This window comes from Fonsecaea multimorphosa (assembly GCF_000836435.1).
Source record: "Fonsecaea multimorphosa CBS 102226 unplaced genomic scaffold supercont1.21, whole genome shotgun sequence".
In the NCBI taxonomy this organism is placed as follows: Eukaryota; Fungi; Ascomycota; class Eurotiomycetes; order Chaetothyriales; family Herpotrichiellaceae; genus Fonsecaea; species Fonsecaea multimorphosa.
This window is the reverse complement of record NW_015971655.1, coordinates 152,938-167,409: the sequence shown is the minus strand read 5'-3', so window position 1 is coordinate 167,409 and position 14,472 is coordinate 152,938. Positions and strand designations below refer to the sequence as shown.

The 14,472-nt window shown below is 52.3% G+C and overlaps 6 protein-coding genes across 6 annotated transcripts; 3 read left to right on the top strand and 3 right to left on the bottom strand.

Moving 5' to 3' along the window:
- Positions 1 to 1,681: 1,681 nt before the first annotated feature.
- Positions 1,682 to 3,302, bottom strand: Z520_08872 (uncharacterized protein; the record flags this gene model as incomplete). The annotated part of the gene is made up of 2 exons (XM_016779368.1): positions 1,682 to 3,194; positions 3,259 to 3,302. 2 exons carry the CDS (start codon positions 3,300 to 3,302, stop codon positions 1,682 to 1,684), a joined length of 1,557 nt encoding a protein of 518 aa, XP_016629478.1.
- A 465-nt stretch (positions 3,303 to 3,767) lies between these two features.
- On the top strand, positions 3,768 to 4,958 carry Z520_08871 (uncharacterized protein; the record flags this gene model as incomplete). Its single annotated transcript, XM_016779367.1, has 1 exon — positions 3,768 to 4,958. The coding sequence occupies one exon, from the start codon at positions 3,768 to 3,770 to the stop codon at positions 4,956 to 4,958; it is 1,191 nt and encodes a 396-aa protein (XP_016629477.1).
- A 420-nt stretch (positions 4,959 to 5,378) lies between these two features.
- Positions 5,379 to 7,420, top strand: Z520_08870 (uncharacterized protein; the record flags this gene model as incomplete). Its single annotated transcript, XM_016779366.1, has 3 exons — positions 5,379 to 5,619; positions 5,688 to 5,911; positions 5,966 to 7,420. The coding sequence occupies 3 exons, from the start codon at positions 5,379 to 5,381 to the stop codon at positions 7,418 to 7,420; spliced, it is 1,920 nt and encodes a 639-aa protein (XP_016629476.1).
- Positions 7,421 to 8,277: 857 nt separating this feature from the next.
- Positions 8,278 to 9,214, bottom strand: Z520_08869 (uncharacterized protein; the record flags this gene model as incomplete). The annotated part of the gene is made up of 2 exons (XM_016779365.1): positions 8,278 to 8,774; positions 9,004 to 9,214. The coding sequence occupies 2 exons, from the start codon at positions 9,212 to 9,214 to the stop codon at positions 8,278 to 8,280; spliced, it is 708 nt and encodes a 235-aa protein (XP_016629475.1).
- A 1,609-nt stretch (positions 9,215 to 10,823) lies between these two features.
- Positions 10,824 to 11,634, top strand: Z520_08868 (uncharacterized protein; the record flags this gene model as incomplete). Its single annotated transcript, XM_016779364.1, has 2 exons — positions 10,824 to 11,248; positions 11,322 to 11,634. The coding sequence occupies 2 exons, from the start codon at positions 10,824 to 10,826 to the stop codon at positions 11,632 to 11,634; spliced, it is 738 nt and encodes a 245-aa protein (XP_016629474.1).
- A 512-nt stretch (positions 11,635 to 12,146) lies between these two features.
- Z520_08867 (uncharacterized protein) lies at positions 12,147 to 13,646 on the bottom strand (the record flags this gene model as incomplete). Its single annotated transcript, XM_016779363.1, has 1 exon — positions 12,147 to 13,646. One exon carries the CDS (start codon positions 13,644 to 13,646, stop codon positions 12,147 to 12,149), a length of 1,500 nt encoding a protein of 499 aa, XP_016629473.1.
- Between the last annotated feature and the right edge of the window lie 826 nt (positions 13,647 to 14,472).

The window sequence follows — 14,472 nt, the reverse complement described above, 5'->3', positions numbered from 1 at the left end:
ATAGACGAAGCTTCGTAATCGCTTAAATAATAAGAACGTAAATATACTTCTCTATATACGTATTAACGAGAAAGTTCTCCGACGGCGCGAGATTAATAAATAGACTATAATAGAATAGCGTAATAGATAAATCACGTAGGAATAGGAGGAATAGGAGAATATATATAACTAGGAGATTGTTACGGCTAAGGATCTTATTACGTCGTTATTTATAGAAGAGGAGGTCGTTAACTAGTAAACTTCTATATAAAGCACTACTAATCCTACTATTAGTGTACCTCTATCGCTATTACTACTAGGGCTATAGGTATAGTTATAATTGCCGTAAATAACGCTAACTAGTGTACTAACTAGCGCGTTAATTAGTACGTAAATTAACGGCTAAGTTAGCACGTAGATAAACGCTTAGATTAGTACGTAGATAGGCTCTCAAATAGGGCTATATTAGTAAGGTGCCTTAAGGTAGTTAGGTATGAATTTATCTAAATTACCCATCTCCTGAAGGGTAACGACGAGCTATTTTACTAGGAAAACGCTAATAAATTAGCTCCTTAGCTTCTAGAAACCTTGGAACCGTTCCGTATAAGACACGGAAATAAACAGGCCTTGAATGTGACATACAGGACGGTCATTTATTTGCCCCAACACTGCTCGGCGGCAAGCTGAAAGAATAGGCCCTTCACAGGAAGCCCAACCACCAACATGCGCCTACTTCTTAGCGGCGCACCCGCGGGGCCTGGCTACTGGCCTGGTTGGCGTAGAGGCGTCGGAAAGCCGACGTAGTCCGCTGCCCTTCCAAAAAATGATATCAGATCGAGATCTCTGCCAATCAACAGTCTGTCGTTTCCATTTCCGGAAGCAAGCGGACTACGAGGTGCAGTCGCAAGAACCAAGAAACCAATAGCATCTTCTCTCTGACGTACATCATGCCAGGGGCGACACCTCTCGCGCATGTTCGGTCAAAACCCCCAATGAAGAGGGGGAGAGAGGTTCGGAAAAGAGGCTTGAGCAAGAGAGAAGGAGAAGGAAATGGGAAAGGAAAAGGAAATCAGCCGAGGAAGAATTCAGGTCGGTCCCTGCAACAAACCCATCCTTACAAAGGGTGATAAATGCTCTGCCTATCACACGGGCACCACGCGTATGTCCGCTGTGGGCGCCGTGTTATGGGCGGCCACACGTCCCAGTGAGCATTTCCTCGGTGAGGTTGCAGCTGCCCTTAGGCTGGCAATCAGCAAAGGTTTCCTCGTATTTTCTGCTGCTCCAGCCCACTCGCCACACCATGTCAACATTGCCCAAGCACGGAGCTTGCTCGCACACGGTTGCTGTGATTTCCGCAGGTCCGATTTCTACTTTCAGATTCCCCCTTCCTCGCACCTCTTCCTGCTTGCGGTGGGCGCAGGACTTGCGACCTTCGCCAAAACCCACCAGGTCAGACCACTCGCTGCGGACCTTCGCCGGGGGCAATAAAATGATCTTCGGCCAGATGTTGTTGCTGTTCATTTTTTCGCCGCCAGCCAGGCAGTGTTGCAAGCTGCCTTCGAAAGCATTGTAGATGTCAAATTGCACCTCAGTACAAGCTAGGTTTGTGTAGCGGAAGGCGTCCGCAGCCGCAGCCGCAGCGGCTTGAACTTTCGCATCCGCACACCTTTCCCCGTCATGGAGACAGTTCAAAATGCGCTTCTCATATTGGAGCAACAAGCTTCCCGCCTCCCCGACCGCGTCCACCGCCCCGGCGTCCAGGGCCCCGGCTTGGAATGGGCCCACCCGCTTCGAAGCCCATTGGGAAATTCATACCTGAGAATGAGGCACCACCCTGGGTATCTTCAAGCTTGAACCCTTCGCCCTCGTTGAACAAGCCCGACCAGAGGCTTTCCACGGCTGAGGTCCAATCGCGAAGCTGGGCCAGGTGTTGCGTGTCACCTTCATTGTCATTTTCCACGGAGACGGTACCGTTTTCCTGATTGATCCTCGCTTGCAGCTTTTTGTCCACAATCAAGACGGCTAGAATGTCCTGGACCTCACTGACGGGGATCTTGATGTGCTTTGAGATAAATTGGAGGGTGAACCGGCTGTACGGTGCAATCAGCTTCAAGACGGCCTTCGTACGCATGTTCCGGCTGACTTCGTCGATATTCTCGGCGATGAACGGGTCCGCGAGTAAGTCCTGGTTCTCCTTCAAGATGGATTCGTAGCGGTGAATGTCATCGCGCTGATAGGCGTCCACCAGGTCGGTCATTGCCGAAATGCGCGGATCGTTCTTGTATGGTTTCGTCTCCTGTGAGTCGAATGGGTTGATGGTCGACTTCATCAACATGGTTGTGAGAACAAGGTATTTCAACACTTGGATTCTCTGCATGGACCCTGCTTCATCGTAGTTTTTGAATGACTCGAAGAAGTCACTTTGCGCCTCCTTCCAGTTCTCCTCGCTCATGTGCATCTTCCCACCACACTCTCGGATGATACCTTGGACCTTAGGATGAGGGACCGCAGACCGAACGGTGAGAGCCTTCTGGTACAGAGATTTGAGACGCTTGTTGTTTTTCATCTCGGCATACATCTGGATCTCGAGCGCGTATGCCTCGAGCGAATACGTTCCCTTGCCAGGGTCATCTGTACCGTCTTCCTTCTGGCACGCTTGATGGATCTCCCTAACCTTGTTGCTCAGTTGATTGTAGTCCTTTTTATCGAGATACAACTTGGCCAGTTTCAAATTCGTCTTGAGAGCCAGTCTCTCGTTGTTCGTGCTCTGGAAAGTATCAAGCGTCAAGCGGTAGAACTCTTCCATGGACTTGTACGCCGTGGTTGTCTCCGTGTCACCTTTGCTCGCGCGAGCGCCTGCGCCTGAGGTAGGTTGACCGGCAACTTTCTCAATGTAGTCGAGCATATTGTTGATGGATTTTTCAGAGTAATTCCTCGTCACCGCGGACCTCACGTACGTCAACAACTCTTTGTAATGTTTTACCGCGTCGTCGTATCTGCCCAGCGCGAATTCCAACTTGATCGCCTGTTTGAGGCCCTTGAATCCCCATTCACCTTTACCTTCCTCCAGGGCGGGGACGCCGAGGAACTCGTCTATTGCTTCGGAGGGGTTGTCGACTTTGAGTTGTTTGGCATTGTAGTATTTGTTTTCGATGTCGACCGAGGCGTCATTACCGCCCAGGTCGTCATCGTCGTCTTCGTATTCAAAATCATATCTGGCGATATCTTTTGTTAGTCGCAGGTGCGTGCTATCATTGAAGAAGACGAAACACAGCATACTGCTCTGGGTCAGATTCTTGCATGAAATCATCGTCGTCAGACATTGTGGACTTGTTGTGTATGGATTACTGGGGAACGAGTCGTCGATCTCGATGAACTGGTGCCGGGGTTCGAAGATGGGACGGCTTTTCTACTCGCGGGTACGTAGGTGGTGCGTCAATAGACAGATTATCGGGACTTATGAGAGGTATTTCCTGGTTGTGGAGGACAGGAGATGGGAATCGACTCAGCAGCGATTGAGAGTTGGATTGAACGATTTGCGGAGAAGTGAAGCCTGCGGTGCAGCCTTGTCCCGCATTCGCATTTGCGGAGTTTTCTGCGTGTCGCCTGCGCCCAAATCTAACAAATTCACATTTCTGGCCCTCAACATCATCTACGAGCACCTATCCCCAAACTCGGGCTCTTCCCTGGTTCAAACCAGAAATTTCATAGAAAGGTTGCATGTCCTCTCGTCACCCACGACAACTTCCCTCCAGTCTCGAAAGGACCGCCGCACGCCCGCTATCAACATGGGTGGCGACCTAAATCTCAAAAAATCATGGCACCCTGTGCTCATGAGCAACCAGAAGAAAGTCTGGGAGGAGGAGAAAAAGGCACTCGAGGAGCGCAAGAAGATCGATCAGATTATGAAAGAGCGCGCCGAAGAGAGGGCGATTCAAGAACTCGAAGAACTGCAGGAGGCCGCTGGCGGGAAGAAGAGACATGCTCGTGTGGACTGGATGTACAATGGACCCTCGAGCGGCCAGGCCGGCACTAGCGAGGAGATGGAAGGCTACTTGCTGGGTAAGAGGCGGATAGATGGGTTGCTCAAGGGCACCGAGAACCAGAAACTGGAAAAATCCGCAAAGGAGGATTCGTTCATCGCGGTGCAGAATGCAAACACGGCGAGAGATACGGCAGCAAAGATCAGGGAAGACCCTATGCTGGCGATCAAGAAGCAGGAACAGGCTGCCTATGAAGCTATGATGAATGACCCGGTCAAGCGGAGGCTGCTGCTGAAGGCGGCCGGCAGGGAGGATGACGATCGGGAACGGGATCGCAAAAGGAGAAAACATCACCATCATCACCGTCGCCACAGTCATCGCGATGATACTGACAAACCCGAAAAGTCTCGTTCATATCGAGACGACTATGAGGACAGGCATGCAAGAAGTAGACACCGGCGCCGCAGATCATACACTCCTTCTGAGTCTCGATCCCGCTCGAGATCTCCTCCACGGAGGTCCGCGAGATCACGGTCCCGCTCCCCTTATTGGAGAAGACGTTCATATTCACCTGAAGAGAGACGACGACCGCGATCTCGGTCCCGATCAAATTCTGCGCCTCGAAGGAACGGGCACAGCAACGGCGTCCGGAAAATGCAAAGCTGGCATTCTTCTTCGAGGCCTGAGCCGCCGAGGCATCGAAGTCCACGTCGGGAACAGAAGAAAGAAGATGCCAACGAAGAAGACCGAGCAGCAAGATTAGCTGCGATGCAACATGATGCAGCCGACCTCGATCACCAACGAGAACAAAGACTGGCGGGAATTGCAGAACGGGAAAGAGCCGAGAGGGACCGAGACGACGCTGCTCGAACTAGGACAGCCAAACACGGTGGTCGAGCAGACTTTGTCAATAGCTACCATAAAAGGGCTGGGGATATGACTTTAGGGGAGCGCATGGGACGCAATGGGGCATCGCAGCGAGAGGACGATGATTGAAAAGTGTTGGGCTTATACCCCTGCTTTGCCTCGTGAGATATTAAAGGATTCTATTGTACATCGCTCAACCCTTAAGGCTTCTGAATGACCAGAGCACGAGACAGAGAACGTCCTGCGCGTCCTCGATAGCGGCATTTGTGTTAGTAACTTCGACATACTTATCTCCATGTAGTGATGTTTATCGGTGCCAATGTCGAGCTTATCTGAAGTAACTCGGCGCCAACTTCACTTAGCACCACCACAAGCACTGTCACTCCCTCCTTGTATGTGGACACAGGCTTTGACGATGGTTTCATATAAAGAGGTAAGCTGCTTCCGGCAATGTCTTTGTTGTGGGAAGTCTACTCTGGTCACGCCGAAAATGCGTGGTTGACGTAGCCCTGACTTCGTGCTCTTGCTCTTGCTGTTGCTTTGTCTGCAATGGCAGAGGCCATCTCTCCCTTCATCACAATCGGTCAGGATAAGTACTATGTCGCCTTGGACTCGGATTGCAGCCGTTTACCGCCCTCCTTGGTTCCCAGACTCACTCGATTTGAGCAAGAGCTCATTCCCGCAACTGCCATCGAATGGAACGAGTCAAGCTTCACCCCAGATCACCTTGCTTCAGTATCCTCCAACTTCAGCACCGCAGATGACATCTGGAGCAAGAGTTTCCTCTCCTGTGAGAAGTACCGCTACATATCATTCTATGCACGCGCTTTCGTCTGGCTAATATTCTTGCATATTTAGTGATTCTCTTGCTGCGCCCGTCCGGCACGGAATGTAACGTCAGAAAACGGCGGATCCTTTCTGTCTGGAACTCCCAAGTCGAACTGAATAATGGGCCGTACGTCGTCTCAAGAGCGTCAGGTAAAGTCTTTCGCGTCTATAAACTGGCAACAGACTCTCATCATGCGTTTGTGACCGGGATCTTGCGGCAGCCAGGTTCAACGTCAACATGGCGAATTTTTCCAGTGAGGAGGATGACCCAGACAGCGTGGCCTGATCTAACAAACCTCAAGTCACAGATCGGTGTCCCATTGCCCTCAAAGCTGTCTCGCAATCACGATGGTAGACCTTTAGCGGGCTTGAGATTCGCCGTCAAGGATACAATCGCCATCAGAGGACTGAAGACTGCCTTTGGCAACAAAGCCTGGCATGACACCTATCCTCCAGAGAAAGCCACTGCGCCGATTATCAAATCACTACTCGAAGCTGGCGCTGTTCTGGTCGGAAAGCTCAAGACGACCGAGTTCGCCGAGGGGATTGACCCCTGCGAATGGACTGACGATGTCTGTCCTTTCAACCCGAGGGGTGACGGCCTCCAAAAACCCTCGTCTTCCAGTACTGGCAGTGCCGTAGCAGCCGCAGCTTACGACTGGTTGGACTTCACAATTGGAACAGATACTGGCGGGTCGATAAGACATCCGGCCGGGGTGAACGGAGTATTTGGGCAACGACCTTCGCATGGACTGATAAGCCTTGAGGGAGTCCTCGGAGCAACGGACTTGTTCAACACGGTTGGAATCTTTGCCAGGAATATCGATGTTTTCACTCGCGTCGGCTCTTATCTCATTTCCAGGGCTCAGCCCTCGTCGAGGTTTCCTCCAGAGAGTCGCAAGTATAACTTGCTCTGCCCAACAAGACCAGCGCCATCCAACAATGGAGGGAATTATCATCATGACCAGCAAAAGTGGCTTCCCCATCCCACAGTCGACGCGAAACACTGGTCCCTAGCTGAGAAACAAATCGAGACAATGCTCACCAGACTCGCATCTCATCTTGACTGTGAGAGGGTGTTTTTTGACATCGATGAGCTGTGGAGAGCCACACCACCGATTGGACAGCCAAGGTCGCTTGATGAAGCTGTGGGACACATCTACTCATCTATCACGACAGCGTCGGCGCTTGCAGGAGGCATCGATCAATTCTTAGACAAATACCGGGCCAACAACAACGGAGGGCCTCCAAAAGTGTCGGATCTGGTCCAGCGCCGTCTCGAACATGGACGCAACTTGTCCACAGAGAGAATCATCGACGCCCTGGAGGCGATGCAGGCGTTCAAACTTTGGGTCGAAACCACTGTTTTCGGTTCCTACGACCAGGAAGCCATCACTTTGTTGGTATTCCCGCAATCCCGTGGTCACCCAGACTACCGCGACGACGTGCCCGACCGAACTGAACTCTTCAATGATACTTTCAGCATCTATTCTTTCGGGTATTTGGTAGGGTGTCCAGACTACACGATCCCTATTGCAGAGGTTCCGTATTTGTCAAAGATTACCTCTGAGATTGAATATCTTCCCGTATCGATCAGTCTCGTTGGGCGGCCAGGCTCGGATCTGGAGCTCTTCAATGTCGTGCGACAATTGCACAGGTTTGGTGTCATCTCGGATGTGGCCACGGGCCCGCGACTATATCCACGGCAGCACATTGATGCTCATGGCGTATCCTCGCACCACAGTGCAAGCAGTCCGATCTAAAGGTGCAATCCCTGCACGAGGCGCGGAACCAGATTCTTCAGCACCTTGAACTATACAAGTCGAGGTTCAGGCGAATATCTCCTCACACGTCCAACTCAATTGATGTTCAGAGCAATCTAAAGCTCCGTGGCGGCCACAGTAATGTCTTTCCACAATCGACAAGAAGGTATCCAGCCAAGTCAACACGAAATCGCACACAGGTTATTGCCAAATTGTCTGACTTTGAGAAAACGGCCTGAATCGGCTGCCCGAGGGCATCATCAGAAAGATAAGCCACGGCGTTAAGCTTTCATGCAGCGTAGGGACATCGCACCATTGCCGAATTGGCTAACATCGTACAAATTTGTGATGTTCACTTGACTGCTTCTTTCCGCACTATCAGTCTCCGGTTGTGATAAGGAGTCTCGAAGGAAGTCCAAAGCATGAGCTCAGACGGCGAGACACTCCTCTGGGCAATGCAATACCAACGTCATTCTCAGTATCTCACGTCTCGAAAATGTTATGCTGTGCAGTTGATGAAGATGCCCCCTTCCGATTGTGTGGTTCTTCGATTTGGACGTCCATTAGTCCCACGAGGCTGCAGCCGCCGCGAGATGCCCATCTGTTGTGCAATATTGGTTGGGAATAGCAATCCCACCCTTATGGAGATGTCAATTCAACCAGCCATGATTATGTCCCAGCCCAGTCTACCGCGATGCTCATACGGGACGGATCGCACTGGGAAGGAGTCGGCGATGAGCGGATGTACAACCAGACACGCTTCGCTACGGTTCTGTTGTATGATATTCTACCTCCATTTCCGGCCTCAGGCAACCGGGTTCTACGGCTTTGCCCTCGAGGATGACACTATTGAATCCTCAATTCTGGTTTCCCTCCACTTTAACCAACGCCTCAACACAGGCCTTTGCCCCTTTTGCAATGAAACTCGAATCCTGCCCGCCCAGGATGAAGCCCACGCCCAACTCATGCACGGCCCAGCCCTGGATGGTGGGGTTGTCATAAACGCCCCCCAAACCCATGATCTTGCCATGCTTCTTGCACGCTTGGCTCACCTTTTCCATCGCCTCCTTGTACACTGGACTGTCAAACTGCGCGGGAATGCCGAGCTCGACGGTCAAGTCGTTCGACCCGACGAGGAGCACATCGACGCCCGGGACGGAGGCGATGGCGTCGAGGTTCTGCAGAGCCTCCTGGGTTTCGATCATGACGATGACGGTCGAGCCCACGTTGTTGCATTCTGGTATCATGATGGAGTGAGGCTGGGCAGCGTATCCGAATTGGGGGAGTTGCCCGGTCGAAGACCGTTTCCCGGCGGGTGGGTACTTTGAGATGGAGACGGCAGATTCGGCCTCACCTATACATTGGATCGCAAAAATACCGTCAGTTTTCTCTCCTCTCCTTCTCGCTTGTGATGTCTCTATCAAAATGAGAGTATGAAGACAAAAGAAAGGCCGGAGCCCCAAGAGGAAACTTGTCTCCTGGCATCGACCGATACGGGGGGCCAATTGTGAGTACGCGCGGCGCACGCATGCGTGGGTGGTTCAAAATGGCCGTCGCAAACTAGCAAGCAATTGCATACGTACCCCTCGTGCTCACATGCGGGAAAATGACCCCCATAGCTCCTCCATCCAGGACTCTCTGGACGAGCCCGTCGCCGCACTGGTACGGCACTCTGACAAACGGCGTTGTCCCAGCTAACAGACCTATCGTGCAAAGTTGGCTGGCATCGTTGACGGACAAGGCCGAATGCTCGAGGTCGATGAATAGCGCGTCGAAGCCAGCGGCTGCGGCCATTTGCACGACCGCAGCCGACGGCGTGAGTTTGATCCCGAAAAGCTGTGTGCAGATGGATCACGTTATGATGACTTTCTTGTCTCCAAAAGAGGGATTGAAGGGGGGAAGGGGCCTTCGATGTGTTTGTTCTGTGGGAGATGGGCAACACAAGGGGGAGAAAGAGATGGTGCGAGGTCGAATGATAGAGAGGAGGTACGCTTAAACATACCTTGCACAGTGAACCTTCCTGCCGAAGGCGATATAGATTGTTCGGAAAGATCTTTGCCATGGCTTGCTATTCTGGTGTCTTTTCTTTGCGTTGCTTTGCTTGTTTTTTTCCTACCGTGGGGGAACTCTAAATCAACTCGCTTGAGAACATTATGCCACTCTGCCGGGGAACCTGTAGTCCTGTAAATACTATTCCGTCAATCACTAAGTCCCTCCACGAGGGCCTTCCCACGGACTGGCCCCCGCGTGCTCCGAGGGTAAAACCGACAGTAGTGGAAAAGGAGTTGGAGACGGGAGACTGTTTTGTTGGAGAACTTGAAGTGCGGGTTTGTTCAGGAAAACACATCAACACATCTCTCGGGCTGAGATGTTCCGAAGCGCGGAGCCTCTTCTGAATAAGATTTGACTTGGGGAACATATGTATTCCCAGGACACAGACCGGCCACATGAACCTGGGAGTTCTGGGATCGAGGTTGACGGCAGAGACATGGAATGCCATAGCAAAGCAGAGCAAATTCAACAATCAACGTTGAAGATGAAGGGTGCCACAGTTGGTCAGAGGTGAAAAGGTTTGGTGGCTCACTTCCAGTCAGACATCTTTCCCAGCAGAATCACAGCAGGCCCAGTTGACCTGGCCGATGGTCTCGGAAAGAGTGAGTTTTCGGATATGGCCTCAATGGGATCTTCAGATTTCAGCATCATCAAGGTATCCAGACCGACCTGACAGATAGAGGTATCGTTCTGGGTGTGTCGAGAACGAGTTCAGCAACCACATTCTCGTGATATTGGTAATGCAGCAGGACCCATCAGACGCGTGCAATGTTTCCCTCACTTCTACTTCCTCTGGGTTCAGGAAGATGAAGGTGCACAAGGTGTTCGTGCGAAATGGAAGAATAGCCGTCGGAGAGGAACATCCTTTTTCCGGGAATGCTCCTTCCCCTTCCGGTGCGAGTCGTGGGTGGACGCGTCAGAGGAGCCCCTACGTCATCGAATCGTCGAATCATCTTCGATTGCCGCAATCGAAGGCCCTTGAGAGTTACTGCCACGAGTTACTATCCACGAGTTACCTAGCGAGCTACTGTAGGTCCTACCTAGGTACCTATTGATCAACCTTCAGTATCTCAGCCGCAGCTCTGTGCGCTCTATCGCAACCATCGGCCAGAGATTCTGAAAGCTACGGTTCCCTCCTATGCTTTTATCCCTACAATTCCTGTCCAGCTTTGCCCAGAAACCCAACTAGATCATCTCAACTGTCTGGCGGTCAGTCTACCGGTCCCTCGCCCCTGTCCCAGCGCAAAGATTTGTGCCTTGTGATGAGACCACTGAGCACCATGGCCTGAATAGTCGCATAAGCACAACCCCGAAAACCTCACTGGCAGTCTCAACCTGCATCAATCCCACCATGGCCGACCCCGAAACCGGCCAGTCGCCCGTCCAAGCCACGAGCAACACATCTGAATACACGCCCCTCCTCCCCTCCGACCGCCAACTCATCTCCGCTCTCCATGAATCACAGGACTTCATAGCCTGCCACATTGTTAAGATCCACGGCGAGGACAGTGTGGTATGGAAGCTTCGACACTCGCTGCAACACTGGTTCTCGTCTAAATGGGGTCACTACTTCGTCATCCTTCTGGTCTCGGCCGATATATGCTGTATCTTCGCCGATTTCCTCATCAGTCTGCACATGTGTGAACATGCTGGGGAGAAGGGCTTCAACCTCAAGGCTTGGGAACTGGCCGACGCCGTGCTTGATTATGCGAGTCTGGTCTTCTCGTGTCTGTTCATGGCCGAATTGCTCGGCAGTGTTTTTGCATTTGGGTTTAGGTAAAGCTTCCCCTTTCGACACCTATTCCAGTCTTCTTGCTCTTCAAGTATTAATCTCAATGCTCCTGTACAGGTACTTCAACAGCTCCTTCCACATCTTTGATGCCCTCGTCATCATCGCCGCCTTCATAATCGACGTTCTCCTCCGCGGCCCATTGGAAGAAGCCGGCTCCCTCGTCGTCGTCCTGCGGCTCTGGCGAGTCTTCAAAATAATCGAGGAATTCTCCTCGGGCGCAGAGGATCAGATCGCAGAGCTCCAAGAGAAGATTGACGACCTGGAGCGCGAGAGGGAAGACGTCATGAAAGAGAACCAACAACTCAAGCACAGGTTGCGGAGAGGATATGAAGATGCCGATGGGGAAGTGCTTGACGGTAATGCTTCGTGAAGTGGCAACCTTGCTCAAGGTCCGAGGTCTGCACTCCGTGGGAGAAGCCCAAGACGAAGTCTCTCCGGTGAGAAGAGCCCAGGCACACACCGAATAGTTTAGCAGGCCAGAATAACGGTGGGACAAGCGGGAAGTCCTAATACAGCACGAGCGAGGAGTTTGTCGGCGAAGTACACGGCCTGCTCGGCGATTGCCTTTCGGTATCAGCTATATGAACGCACCCTCATTAATTACCTAGATATGGGATGAATGCACGACAATGATACACGTATTGAAATACAAAGAGAATAGAGTTTTCATTCTGGGGCTCTGTAGATGTAGCTCGTTCCGCAAACCACGCAACTATCAAAGAGTGCTGATCCCGGGGGGACTCTCACACCGAACCAGTGCGTCGTGACCAGGTGGATGTCCCACCGAGTTGGACAAAAGAAAACAACCAAACAACGGGCCGAGGTAGTGCATTCTGAGGGTAACAGAACTCTCTCTCTCTCTCTCTGTGTGTCCAAGTCGCATCAGGACCGCGCCCGGTCACACTCCTCGATGAACCTATAAATCCCTTGCAGCCCCTCGTATCCGTTGCCATTCCCATTCCCATCATCGACCGAGTGCTCGGGATAGTATCTGTCTCTCCCGGCAGAATGGATTCGCGGCCGGAAGAAGTACATGTTGGCGACGTCGTCTTCCTCGGCTTCTAGCATTTCGTCACTCTCGTGCAGACTCGAGTATCCCGACGGGCTGCGCGACATCCAAGGATTTTCGCCCATTGCTTCGTCGATGATCATCTCAAAGGCGTCGGCGGGCGACTTGCTGCTCGTGACCGAAACGTGCGAGAAGCCAGCAGAGTGGTGTTGAGGCGGGGTAAGCATCTCCTGCCACTCGACGCGGTCTTTTTTGATGCGCTTGATCGGTCTGCCCATGCCGTAGCCACCGTCGTTAGAATTCATGAAGCCGGCTTCACTGGCTGTCTTGCTGGGCGCAAAGGGAAACAGCAGGGCCATTTCCGTGCCGTTCCGCGCATCAAATTCCTCGTCTTGACCGACCATGCCGCGCTTGATGTTGAGTTCCCGGCAAAGGGCCTCGACTGTATCTGCATCGCAGCCAGGAAAGCGGACACGGAGGGTCGTGCTATTGTGCAGAGCGATGGGAAGGTCACCCAGTGTTGCCAAGTGCTTGAGATCGTTCATGACGGCGGCAAGGTCTTTCAGCGCGCGGGCGAAATCGATTGACAGGTTGGACATGAGCGTGGTGTTGTTCAGGGTGTCTTGTTGGGCCTCGTAATCGCAGGATGCAGTGGAGGGAGAACGAGGGACACTGGCCAAGGGGCCAATGGCGGTAATAGTAGGGGAGACCTTGAAGTCAATGAAGGACCCGGGTGCAGTCTTTGATGACATGTCCATGGTATGTCTGGCATCTTCTTGAAGGCTGGAAACAGCACGGAACCGCTTCTCGCCTGTTCGTGGATTGGCTCCGTCGAAACGGGCTTTTTGCCCCGAGAGCCAGAAGGCGCGTACGGCCTGGGAAACGTTGGTCACCACCTGTGCTTGCGCTGCAGGGGAATGAGAAAAGTATCTGGCTCCACCGACTCGACCACCTCCTAATCCATAGCCACCTGCATGACGGCACAAAGTGCCCCCCGTAAGGTTTGGTCGAAGGGTAGATGCGAACGGGGCACGGCCGGTCAATCGTCCTACAGCCGCCGCAGTGCGTGAGGAAGGATAGGACGCACGACTCGGACGGGCGTTTGGACCAGTCCGGGAAGAGTAGTGTCTGGTATTGGTGAGACGGTGCAAGTTCGTGCTATACCAGCGGCTCTGGGTCTGCCGGATCTGAGCGAGGCGATTGACAGGTTGTTGACGCTGAGAGACGCGGGCGTAGGCAGGCTGGACTTCGGCCTCGAGTGGCTTGGTTGCCTGCGGGATCTTGTCACGTATAAACCTCCCCGTCTTCGCGGCGGCGAATTTGACCAGCCTCATGGCCTTGGTGACCAAGAGGTGTCCTCCCGACGACGCCATGATGTTTACCCACCAGGCGGAGGCAGACTTGTTGACAGTGATGGAGAGGAAGTTGAAACGAAGTTCGAGTCTGGATGGTTGAAGTTGGAGGCCCAAGCATTTGCCACCAGGCAGTCGGCGACGATTGGCCAGTGCCTCCCCCGCATGAAAACATTCTCCGATTCCGACTCGGACTATTAGTGCAAAAAGTCCGCCCACCCCACGTGATGCAAACATAGACTAGTCCTCATTAGGAGGAACAGTAGTGTTCGTGTAAACAATATTATTTAGCGACTCCAACAGCACTACGAGGGTTACTGTTCCACCTACCCAGGTACTGTTCTATCAACCACCACATTTCACGATGCCTCGTGGCAGCGAACTCGACCCTCAACTACGCTCTAGGATCTGTGAACTCCGCGGTCTAGGCTATTCATATAAGTTCATCGCAGATAAACATGGCTTAAAGCGATCTACAGTCCAAACAACGTGCCAACGCGAAAAGGACCGGATCAACAACATTTCTAAACCTCGTTCAGGTGCCCCACGAAAACTCACAGAAGAACAGCGCGGTCAAATATATAAGAGTGTCACAACGAATCCTCATATCAAGCAACGCGATCTCCTTACCGACGTGAATCATGCGATCAAACCACGCACTTTACAGTACCTTATGAGGGAGATAAAACAGGAAAATAGCGCCAACAGTCAAGGCCGATGATAACAGCCGGACATGCCTCGAAGCATTTATCCTAGGCTGGCTCGCCGTTAGACCTGACCAAGATTCTGGCTGCTGGTAGTCTGGTGGTCTTTCAATTCGTTTCTGCCCCTCGCCATCAAGCCATCC